The following is a 12,291-nucleotide window of genomic DNA, read 5'->3' as shown; positions in this document are numbered from 1 at the left end:
GTATTTTTAAATAGTTTCGTGATTCTTCTTGTGTAGCTTCCGTTATATGTGTAGGATACCCATTTCTGTTCTCTTCTTTCAATGGGAGCACTTGTTTTTTGTTGTTGAAGTTTATGATACATTCGTGTGATGAGTTCTTTATTGTATCCATTGTTTTCCGCGATGTTAATAATTGTGTTTAATTCTTTATTTTTTGCTGTGTTATCCATAGGTAGGATGGTTAATCTATGTAGCCAATTTTTGTATGTTGCCAATTTTTGTTCTTTGGGGTGACAAGATTTATTGTTTATCGTTGTGTCTGTCGTTGTGGGTTTTCTGAATATCTCCATTCTTACTTGCCCGTGGTTGTTAATTAGTTTTAAGTCTAGGTACGTTATTTGATTATTTTGCTCTTCATTTAGTGTGAATTGCAAGTTTTTATTTTGCTTGTTGAATTGATCTAAAATGTGTTGGGGTGTTATTTTTGATCGGTTATAAATCATAATTATATCATCTACGTATCTATTATAGTAGATGATGCGTTTATCTTCTAGTAGAAGTTTTACTTTTCTTTGTTCGAAATGTTGTAGAAATTTGATTACGGAACTGAATAAAAGGCCTGGGACCTCAAGGGCAGGACGTGCCGTTGAAAAAAAAAAATTAGCTAATTTTACGGAATGAAGTGTCCGACATTTTAAACTGTGACGTCAGGAGCTGGCAATTGTCTGAAAACATTTCATTTATAAAATAGTCCATCATGTGAAAATCGACATTTTCCCTGAGTAGGATCGTAGTATTAGGCCAATATAACATCTGCATGACTATAGAGGAGATATTTCATTTCATTGTCATCGTTATTTTGTATCTTCCTTCATTTATACAGAGCGATTTGGCTCAAGAGGGAAGGATATAGACAAAATTGTCCTCTGTACGTAATTAATTAAGCACCACTCCACGAAGATGTATCGGTGAGTGGAAATAGAGCTCTCACCTTCTTCACCTCAGTACTTGATGGAGGGGAATATTCAGATTCACTCCCTGGCCTTTTCACCCATGGGAAAAGATCCGCCGGTGTACATTATCTAGCAGGTCGGGTGGGCTCCTGCTCCTGTTTGACGTTGTGAAGTAGAGAAATAATTCTAGCCCCTACTGGGATTCGGACCCCTGATTTCCAGTCCATCGCTATAGTGATTGAGCTATCCAAACTCAAGAGGTATTGCTTCTAACTTGTATTTAGGACACGCCATAGCTCAAGTGGTTAGTCGCTAGCTTGCCACCGCGGCGGCAGGTGTTCGATCCCGGGTCTGGTCAAGTGGGATTTGTGGTGGACAAAGTGGCGCTGGGGCAGTTTTTCTCCGAGTACTCTGGTTTCCCCTGCCAGTCTTCATTCCACGAATTGCTCCACAATCACCCTCACTTATCATCTGGGGCTGGTACAATAGGCCAGAAGTGGCCGCAGTACAAGGGAATTACTCCCACCCCACTAGCAATAAAAAAACCTGTATTTGGGAAATGGTCGGTTTGTTTTTCTTCCTGGACACCAAGTGACTTGACTGAGGTTTTCCCTGGTTTCTCCCAGTTCTTCCAGGACAGTAGCGCCTCTCATTAGATCATGAATCCTTCCGTCCACATCCTTAACAATTCGTTATATCATCCTGTCATTGAACATGATACAGCATTGTTAAATAAACTTCAAACAAGAGCACTTCATTTCGTGGTTTGTTGTATACATTGTGCTGATAGGGACATGGAGTTCGTTATCAGTTTCAGAATTGCTTATCTTAAATGGAATATTTTAATCCATTTATAGTTTCTTGAAATCTCCGTCGTCGTCATACTTTCTAACATGAGACAGACCTAGTGACATCTGTTATGGGAATTACAAAACAGAATCATTCCATCGTTGCACTTTTTTCCCAGTTGTTTTTCTTTCTTTTGCTTTTTATTTTGAATCTTTCGAATTGCGATCAGAGTTCATCGCATTTACGTATTGTTTCACATATTGATGTGCTGTTGCATAGAATCTCTTGTGTTTTGGACTCCTCAACACCCTGTTCTCAAACACCCTCAGTCTGTGTTTTACTCTTAATGTCAGAGACCTTTACAGACCCATAGGGAAAATTATACTTTTATACTATATTATAATTTTTAAGTTTTAGACTGCAGAAGAGAAGACAAAATCTTCTGGACTGAACGGTAGCAAGCATTACCCGAGTTCAGTCTCCTCTTAATTTCCTCCTGAATCAGGTTTAAATTTCTTATAGTCGTTCCAAGATATCTGACCTTTGCCACATTTAAAGAAAACCTGTTACTTATCTTTATTTCATTGGTTCCCCCTTCATTTTGGTGACCAGACAGAAACATATAATTAGTACAAATATAATGTTTTTGAACATTATCCATCGTCTTGTCTTTATTTAAAAACCGTCTTGTTTATTTTTCAAACACATTTCGGGGACAGTCTTCAGGTAAAACTTACTCAGTTTGGCCCAATCGATGGAGCTAGTCCCTCATCTTGAAAAAAAATGGTTTTAGAAAAAACAGGACAATGGATAATGCCAAAAACATAATATTTGTACTAATGTACCATCGTCACAAACTTTTAGATCTTATTAACATATGCTTAGTTTTCTCTGTGTTTACTTCTATGCTAATCTTCTTACTTGCGACAATTAAAGTTGTACTGCGATGTGGAAAGCAAATGGAAAAACTACCACATTATCACTTTTCCTGGACAGTCTCTTTCCAAAAACAGAAGATCACATTAAGTGGAGGAACTGTTTTGGAAGAGACTGTGGACCTGTCATCTGACAGTTACTGATCAATCAATTACACACCCAGTAGAATTACATCATCAGCATAACCCAGCTGCTGATTGTACTGTTTAATTTCAGTCCCACCTGGTTTCCCTGGTCTTTCCTAATGCCATATTCTTGAGCAAAGTTGAAAAGCATTGGCCATAAAGCATCTCCTTGTTTTAGACCATTCTGGGTAGGAAAATCATTAGACAAGTGTTTACTTACACAGACTTTACTATATGTTTCGTCTAAACACATTTTAATCCCCTGACTAGTTTCATAGATACTCCAAACTCTATGAGAATATTACACAATACTTCCCTTCTAACTTAATCATAGTCTTCCTTGAAGTCTGCGAATAGCTGATGTACTGTCTCATTGTACCACGAATTTTTTCTCCAGTAACTGATCAATGCAAAAATCTGATTAGTAGTTGATCTATTGCTTCGAAACCTATACTGATGATCCCCAGTAATTTCATCTATATATGGACTTAGCCTAGAGAAGAATATTAGATACAATTTTGTATGAAGTTGAAAACAGTAATATCCCATGATAATTAGTACTGTCAGTTTTGTCACGTTTCTTGTGAACTGGTACAATAATTACTCTTTCCACTGATCAGGAAATTTTTCCTAATTCCAGATAGAATTAATTACCTTGATGATCTTAGATCGTAATATTTCACGTATTATTTGAATCAATTCTGTCTGAATTTGATCACTATCTGGCGATTTATACCTTTATAACTTCGCAACAGTAATTTCAACCTCAGAAGGGTACAAACGGCTCAGCTGTATGTATTTCTATCTGCCTAACATCACTGACCCTTGTACATCCAGTGATTGAGAGAATTGGTTCTTCCACCTATTCAAAATATTTTGGGAATCTGCAAGCAGATCACCATTCTCATCCTTCACTAAGTTACTTCTAGGTTGGTGACCCCTCCTAAAGTCATTTATTCCTCTGTACAGGTCTCTAATATTCTTGTTCTTACTGTTCATTACAAGCTCATCAGTTTTGTCTTTCAGGTATTTATTTATATACCTCAAATGTCTGCTGGTTTCACGCCTTGTATTGTTCTGATTATCCCCATTTATTTGACGCGGACCCTACATCCGCTGCAGTGACGATTTTTTAACCCCACCCCCACCCCGCTATCCGAGGGATTGTTCACATTGACTGGGTGCCTGAAGATCAGACCGTTAACCAGGAGGTTTCGACAATCCTTCGTGAACGGGTGAGAAGAAAAAGACCTGAAATTTGGAAGAAAGGCTGATGGATAGTTCACCGTGGCAACGCGCCAACACACAACGCACTGACTTTCTGTCGAAGCACAAGATCCCCTTGTTGGAACATCAACCCTAGTCAACTGACCTAGCTTCATGTGACTTCTCTTTATTTCCAAAGAGCAAGTCTGCATTAAAAGGAACCCGTTTGAGTCCGTAGTTGCAGTGATGGCAAAGGCGACATCGGTAATGAAGAAGCTATCAGAAAAGAACCTGATCATGGCTTCCAACAGTCGAAAATTCGCATGCATGGAGCTGTGTAGAGGTCGGGGCGGGACCACTTTGAAGGGGATAACATTTCCATTGTATGATTAGTTGAATAATAGATTTTAGAGCTTCAGTCCTGTTATTTTACAGCCGCTCCATGAGCACTCTTGACAATTATATTTTTACAGTTTATTAATAATGCACCATTTCATTGAGACATGATAGCCTATTCGGTATAGCGACTAAGTCACGGGATGGATGGCCGAGGTATCGGAACGCGGTTCCTGATAGGGCCAAGACATTCTGTTCCCAACACAGCCTCCTGCAAAATGGGTCCGGTGACTTCTTTCATGCGATATATCGGTCAGGGAGTGCAACTGACCACACGCGCCGTTGAGACGGACTCAGGTGGCATGATATAAGTACCAAGTTTCGTAAAGTTTGCTTCAGCAATTACAAAGTTTTTAGGGGCGAATATACAGACACACAGACGGCATATAGATCGCATAAGCCCACTTTCACTTTTTCAAAATAAGGAAATTAGGACAAATATAGGGATACAATAATTTATTCACGATTGTATATTTCATTTTTATATGACTGTTATAAAGGTTCTACTCTTTCTGCAGTTTTTAATAGGCCCCTGCACAATATTCTCCAGACTGTTGTATTGTGCCCCTGTTACAAGGTACATTTCGAACCAAGGTGTTCATGGCTGGGCTTCTGCTTCTGCCCTCTCAATCCAACGTAGTTCCTTCAATTACCATTCTTCTCCAACAGGCTTTATGATGAGTTCGTGGATCTGAAAAGCAAACATAAACACAGGCGTTTCGTTCAGATATTCTCAAAATTCTTGATACAGCGACCCCGAAAAGTAATATCAAAATTTACGCAACCTCCTCTCCCCATCTGTCAGTGAAAAGTGAAGTTGTGCCATTTTGAGCAGGCCCCTAACAGACTGTACGGGGTTAAGACGAACCTTTAGTTTAGTAATTTAGGTTATGAAATTAATAATTTTTACTTTTCAAATAGGCCTTCATTATCGTGATCAGTTTCAAGAATATGAGATGGGCGGGGCATATAGAGCGCTTGGGGAAGACGAAGCATGCGGGCAGATTATTCTCAAGTAATCTGAAGGAAGGAATAAAATATTCGGGAGAGAGAGATTCGGATGAAGGATAATATTAAAATGGATATTAGAAAAGTAAGGTGGGTATGTATGGACTGGATTCAGCTAGATCGGTATATGTGTCTGTGGTGGCGAGATCTTCTGGATGAACCCATGATTCCATAAAGTGTGAGGAAGGAGAAAACATGACTAGCTGAGTGACTATCAGCATCTCAGGAAGGACTCTGTTTCTTTGTTTGAGTGTGGCGTTAGTATCTGCTTTGCTGCAATGTGATTCTCTCTGTAAGAAATGAACATCTAGGTTAGTGAAGTGATCTAGAACCATAAAGAACGCATCTCGAAGATACATGTTTCATTTCACGTCAGCTTTCGCCGTCGCTTTAGTGTATAGATGAGGATGTACGTCATTAAGGTTGTCAGCTGTGATGTGTAGGTGCGAAATTTTGTTTTTTAGTATGCGAAATGAACACAAATTATTTGTGCGAAAAAAATTCGGGATAATTTTCGGGACATAAGACATTCTTGTCTTCTATTTTTCGTATACGATTGTAGGTGGGAAGTAAGTGGTTAGATTCACGCCCTACCGCTTTAACCCCAGACAAAGAACTTTTTTTTACTCATTGGATAGGAGATTCATGAGGCCCCAAAACCCGGTCTGGACGCTTTGGAGAAGAGAAACCCGGTACTGCTGTTGGGATACGAAGCCAGACAAATTATGTGGATTGGTCATGTAGCTAGGGCGTTGCTGCGAGGCTGTTAGTTCAGAATCTTGTACAGTTGTGGGCTTTGGTTCTCCTGCTGCTCTTGTGTTGCAGTTAGTGTTATCACCATCATCATGTGAGCAGTCACCAATTTGTAGATGCCTAAATATTCCACGATTCTTATGTACGAGTATTAATGTAAACAGACCATTCCTCATACCCAAACACCAAAATTGTGAATGTGGCAACCTTTTACTTAAACGTGAGCTATTTGTTATGAAGGTTCATACTCTTACCTGTACATGTGGTGGAGTTCCGAGAACATACATCACCGAATCGGCAATGTCCTTAGCTTCCATGATCGGGTTATCCTTATAATGTTCCAGAAATTCCTTTGGAATACCTGATGCCTCAGCTATTTCCGTCTTCACTCCCCCTGGACTTATGCTCTGTGACAAAATCAAGAGATTCTTCGTGATAATTTCGAAGTATTTTATGAAGGACTTTACTTTCTTATAGAGTAAAACTCCGATAATCTGAACTAATTAAACACTGGTGTGTTCGGAATATTGATTCAGTCGGATTGCTGGATTTAAAACAAAAGTACGAGTAATTGCAATTTGTAGTATAATTATCTGTTCTGAAGATTTGTAGACATATTCTGCGTTATGAACAATTACTGGTACCCTGGAACGTTCGACTACGCGTCTGGCTATGAGAACTGCAACCGGGTTGCATCTCTGCCCATCTAATGTTGCACGTCAGTTAACGCATTATACTGTGTTTCACATGAGTTTTTATTGCAAGAACGTGTTATTTTTTTGGATTTGCCAATTGGGAATGTGATGTTGGTCATACTGTTCGGAGAACCAAGGATTCCTGTAGTTACTAACTCAGTATCCCATAGAAATTCAATGCGAAACATCTCCAGTTACGTAAAGTGTAGTGAACTGAACTGCTTATATAAATTCCTCTTCTGTGCTCCCTTGTGCCTTTCTATTTCCTTCGCCCTCCGTTTCCGTATTCCTTCCGTATATTTTTTATTTCTCCATTCTATTGGCATTCATCGGGGCACGCGGTAGCCTGGTTGGTTGAGACACTGTGCTACAATGCTGAAGGTCGCCAGGTAGAATCCCGATGAGGTCACTGAATTTTCCAGTTCACCTAACGTTTCCAGCCGCACTATGGCCCTGCGGCCGACTTAGCCTCTAACAGAAATGAGTACCAGGAATATTCTTACAGGTAAAAGGGCGGCTGGCGCGCAAGGCTGACATACTTACCAAACTGTGATCCGATTATCTAGAAAATGTGAGAGCCATGAAGTCTCTCAGCCCTATGGCCCTTTTGGCCTGTTACAAGAACAGCTTTTTTGGCATTCATCTCACTCGTTTTCCTTCCTCTCTTTCATATAAAAATTGATATGGAAATATCACGCAAGTAACAGCGCTTAATTAATTAAGCAGTACGCCATGAATGTATATGGTGGAGCGGTTAAACGTATATAGATCCTTTTTTTCTTTACCTCGGCACTAGATGGAGGTTAGTGGTCAGCTCCATGCCCTTGCCGCTTTACCCCACGGAGAAAGAGCCCCCGGTACACATTGGATAGGAGGCTTGCGTGTGCGTCTGAACCGACGACGTGAAGAAGACGAAAATCTGGCCCCTACTGGGACTCGAATTCCGAGTTCTCGGCTATCCAACCCGTAACCGGTCGCTGTATCGACTGCTCGAGCCTGGCTCCAAGTATCGCTTAAAGACACTTTTATAATTATAGAATATGAAAATGTGTACATTCATTATTGAAGTATGTACTTGGGCTGTTTGACTATTAACTCCATCTGTCAGGCACTGAGACTAACTACGTCTTCCATGATGACAGTTAATTGAATACTCACGGTGACACGGATTTTAGACTTTTGCTGGACCAGTTCCCGTCGGAGTCCCTCTGTCAGCACTGTGACGGCGTGTTTGGAGGCAGCATACATGAAGAAACCGACGGGTGTTCCGTGACCAAGAACGCTGCGCAAGTAGACAGAGTTACATGGCTTCAATTGAACGCAATTTTGATATGTTGACTTCGAGGGGACAACATAAATTACTATCAGAATGCTGGCGAAGATATTTGGATCCATGTGACGTAATACTATTGAGAAGAAATGAGTCAGTAATAAACTTAAAGGTAATCAAGAGTAGGATACTGTGATCTGGGATGTGACACCGTATAATCTGCTATGAATTTTCTGACCCTTAGACGGAACGTACTAAATCTTTAGGGACAAAGAATAGACTTAGATAACCTCAAGCAGAGGCTCAGTGCTTCCTCAGTCTTCTCTTCAATCCTGAGGATGGATGCAGTACCTTCTTCTGAAACGGCGATGAACCTCTACAAGACTACATGGCGGAACATCGTAGACGATATATCTCTTCAGAACTATCTCCGTGAGAACATCAAATCTCAAAGAGACAGAATCTCGCTACGTACCTGTTAATGTTAATAATGTGACCGTCATCCACCGCCTTCTCCCGCATGCTCTGAATGGCTTCTCTTGTGCACATACTGAGGCCCAGAACATTAATGTCTATGATGTTCCTCCACTTCTCCGGTGGCCCGTCTGTAAACCACAATGAATTGTGCCTTAAACTGTGTACAGGAAACAGCTTCAAATTTTTTAAAATCAGTTTTAAATCAGGATTCGTGAAGTTTATTTCTGCTGAAAACAAAAATAAGATGATAGCTCTCTCTCTTCTGAGGTGTATCGCCGTGTAGTCAGGTGAAAATCAAACCAAGTTTTGGGCAAATATATTGCTTCAATCTTCAGGTTCCGTCTTCATGTTGCTTTCTTTCTTACCATACTCTTCGACCTTGAAGCTGGAGACCATATGTTCCTTCGAAATATCGGTTGACTTTTACTGGATACGTAGCATAACATCCCAGAAGACAGAACACTTCATAGTCACCGCTGTGAGAGCCCTCAAACCCAGCAGAAATTGTAGAGTGTACTAATTTGCTTCACACTGCCAGTTGACGCTTGTGAGTGGAAAATACGGGTGGCTGCTCTGTGTTACAGGGTCTACATAAGCTTGTTAGCAGGATCTGAGTAGATCACGAGTAATAAATTCCCTGTGAACATCTTTATAGCCTGCTTCCCTCATTTTGTAAAAAGAATAAATAAATAAAAATAATTTTATGTGAATACCATGCTGTCTATGGGTCTGTATATATTTTCGCTTGAAACGTCATTGAAGAGTTTGAAAGCGATTTGCTTTTCTCTGTGATATACCTGTATATTAAGAAAGAATATTTTCAACGCTTCTTTGGGCCTATGTACGGACAATTATCTAATCTGTGAGCAGGCATTCAGTACATTTCCTACAAGTGATTTACATTTCATTATTCACTTCAGCCCTTATAAGTTTTCTTGTGGAATGTGTTAGGAACGGCATTTTATCCGAAGAAGTAAATGCCATCTTGAATTCGTGTTGAGCCATAATAAACGAGAGACAGAAACTCTTCGTCAATGAAAATGTGGCAGCAAATTGTTAACATTTCGTTCACAAACAATTTACCTGTAAGATTGTTGAAGTCGCATACCCCGGCGTTATTGACGAGGATGTCCACTACACCCAGGTTTGACTTGACCCATTTGAAGGCGTCCTTAACATCTGATTCGTTGCTGACGTCACATTTGAGTGGATGCAGCTTCCCTGGTTCAGATCGGAGCAACTTTGCGTTTTCCTGAAAAATTACACACGCATGAGCGTTGATGTGAGGACTGCAGAACGGATCGCAGGGTATTCTAATCAAGGCGCCTGCATCCTTCAGAGGTTGCTGTATGAGTCGTGTGGTGCGCAATTAGTAAATGAAATGACCAAGAAGTTAATGCTATGTTCGGTTTGAGAATATCTCTGCGGTGGTTTTGAAGAGTTCCGTGTTGTGAGGTGCACGCCCAACTTCCGAATGTTAGTGGTTTTAATAAATTTGGACGATTGAAAAAGTCCAGAATTATAATTTTCATTTCATGCATCCTGCTGTGTTATAATATACAATTTCTCTTCTAAAACCGTCACAAGACAGCTATATTGAGGTCAGTGCCAAGTCTGGCTCTGCTACATGTTTCGTCTACCAAAAGCCATCATCAGCAGAGCCAAACCTGGCTCTGACCTCAATATAGCTGTCTTATGACAGTTTTAATAAAGAAATTGTCAAGAATAACTGTTTAATTAATCATCTGAGATCATCGTCAAAATGATTTTAGTGTAACATAAATGTTTTCCACAGTATATTGCGCAAATTTGAGAAGTCAAATTTAAAAAGAACCTTTAACCTCACTGGCGAAGGAGTATTATATAAACATTCTAAAATGTTGTAACGATGTTGTACATCATTGTAGATTGTGCGTTTTCGGTCTCCATCCTTCCTAGCAGTCTAAAGATCACAATGTTGCTGAAGATGGATCTGTTTTCTTTTTCAGTTGAGAGTGGGGACCTACTCCGTTGGGTCAGTTAGAAGGAACTAACCAGAATCACTTGATTTCAAGCGTCATATTCTTTAGAATATGTAATAATACAAATGCCGTCGTGAATGCATCAATTTATTTTGTTGTAGATCTTTGTCTTTTCTTCCTCTACACTACATGTTTCGGCCGTAATTGGCCATCATCAGGTGTATTTTTCACTACATAGCTGTCACACTGCACACAGTCCAAAATCTGAATATCAGCCTGTCAGTTTTGTTTTAAAATCTCGCCAACACACGCTCATCAATTTGATTTTAGAATTACAGTTTAAAATTTAAAGCTCAAAATTTAAAGTCTTAAATACCAGGGACACCTGCTCTTGTCTACATGTGCTGCAGCGGGTATTTCTTGTTTTCAGCACCGTTCACGTATTATTCTGCGTATACTCCCTGTGAGTGTGTCGCTGCTCATCTTTAAAACTTTATTCTTTAGAATACCAGATTATGTACAGACTAAAAATTCAGTAATTCTGATTATAAAATATCTTGTTTTTGAACTTCTTACGCTGCTTACTCTGAAGAGTACTTTCTTCTGGGATGTGACGCCATGTAGCCTGATAGAATTTCACAACCCAGTCGGACTACACGGTGTTATATCCCATAAGGTAGAATTTTTTTATTATAAAATATACTAGAAATACAGGGAAAGGCAAGAACGTGCCTCATATTCTGGTAAATATGGCAGTTGTATAAAAACATAGACCTTAGTTTGAGTTAGTGTAGTGCTCGCTCACCTCAACCCTCTCCACTCTGCGCGCCAGTCCGACCACTTTGAGTCCTTTCTTCACGAGTTCTCCAGCGATGGCTGCTCCTATCCCAGCACTGGCTCCTGTTACCACGGCAACGCGCCCTGACCAACGCTGCATTGTTGATGTCACTTGTAATTAGTTTTTATAATAGAATCTCCCTGAAATTAATACAGTTTTAGATTAGTTATAAGATCTTTGAATTAACACATACATTATTTAAGCTGGCACATTCTTGTCATCTTTCAATGTTCTGAAATGGAACACTATTTTCCATCGATGTCTGTTTTAAGCAGTGGGTCTTTTGTTTATTTAAGAACTTCACATTTTCAACATCGTGCGTTATTAAACCGTCGAAATGGAGGGCGTGATATTGGACGATTTGCATAAGGGATCAGCCCTAGCCTTTTCAATGATATTGTCTCAGAATTTGTACGAAGAGGCTGAGGCAAAACATGTAAATCTAAGATATGATAACTTGTATCCTCTGGTATTATGCCGTGTAGTCCGATGAAACTTAACCGATGTTTCGGAGGAATATATCGCCTCGATCTTCAGCAGAGTGTGCTTTCAGCTTCATGTAGATTTTCTGCTTGGTCTAATCTTGTATCCTCAAGATGTAGGCGATATGTGCCTCCGAAACGTTGGTTCACTTCCACCGGGCTGATCGGCGTTATATCGCAGAAGAGTTGTATACCTCCGTAAGGGTAACTCTCACATTGTACCGAAATGCACCTTAAGGAACAGCACTGCAGTTGTGGATCTGACTTTGCTGCTGAGTAATATGAAGCCTCCTGGTATCTATTTATGTAATCTGACAGAAATTTGATGTGTCACGAATGTACTGCATTATTTTTTTCTAGTGGCGTAATATACATGAGTTTGAATTTCCTTCAACAGATAACAGGATCTAGTGTCGGTATCCA

At 39.9% G+C, this 12,291-nt stretch overlaps 1 protein-coding gene across 1 annotated transcript; it reads right to left on the bottom strand.

The window, feature by feature from the left end:
• Positions 1-4,822: 4,822 nt before the first annotated feature.
• Positions 4,823-12,157, bottom strand: LOC111873484 (farnesol dehydrogenase). Its single transcript, XM_023868239.2, has 7 exons — positions 12,063-12,157; positions 11,354-11,526; positions 9,671-9,839; positions 8,586-8,715; positions 7,999-8,122; positions 6,400-6,552; positions 4,823-5,075 (listed from the first exon to the last, which is right to left on the bottom strand). Exons 2-7 carry the CDS (start codon positions 11,483-11,485, stop codon positions 5,034-5,036), a joined length of 750 nt encoding a protein of 249 aa, XP_023724007.1. The 5' UTR covers positions 11,486-11,526; positions 12,063-12,157; the 3' UTR covers positions 4,823-5,033.
• Between the last annotated feature and the right edge of the window lie 134 nt (positions 12,158-12,291).

Source organism: Cryptotermes secundus, unplaced genomic scaffold (assembly GCF_002891405.2).
Source record: "Cryptotermes secundus unplaced genomic scaffold, Csec_1.0 scaffold380, whole genome shotgun sequence".
NCBI classification, from domain to species: domain Eukaryota; kingdom Metazoa; phylum Arthropoda; class Insecta; order Blattodea; family Kalotermitidae; genus Cryptotermes; species Cryptotermes secundus.
Note: the sequence above shows the minus strand (reverse complement) of the source record. Positions and strands in the feature narration are given on the sequence as shown.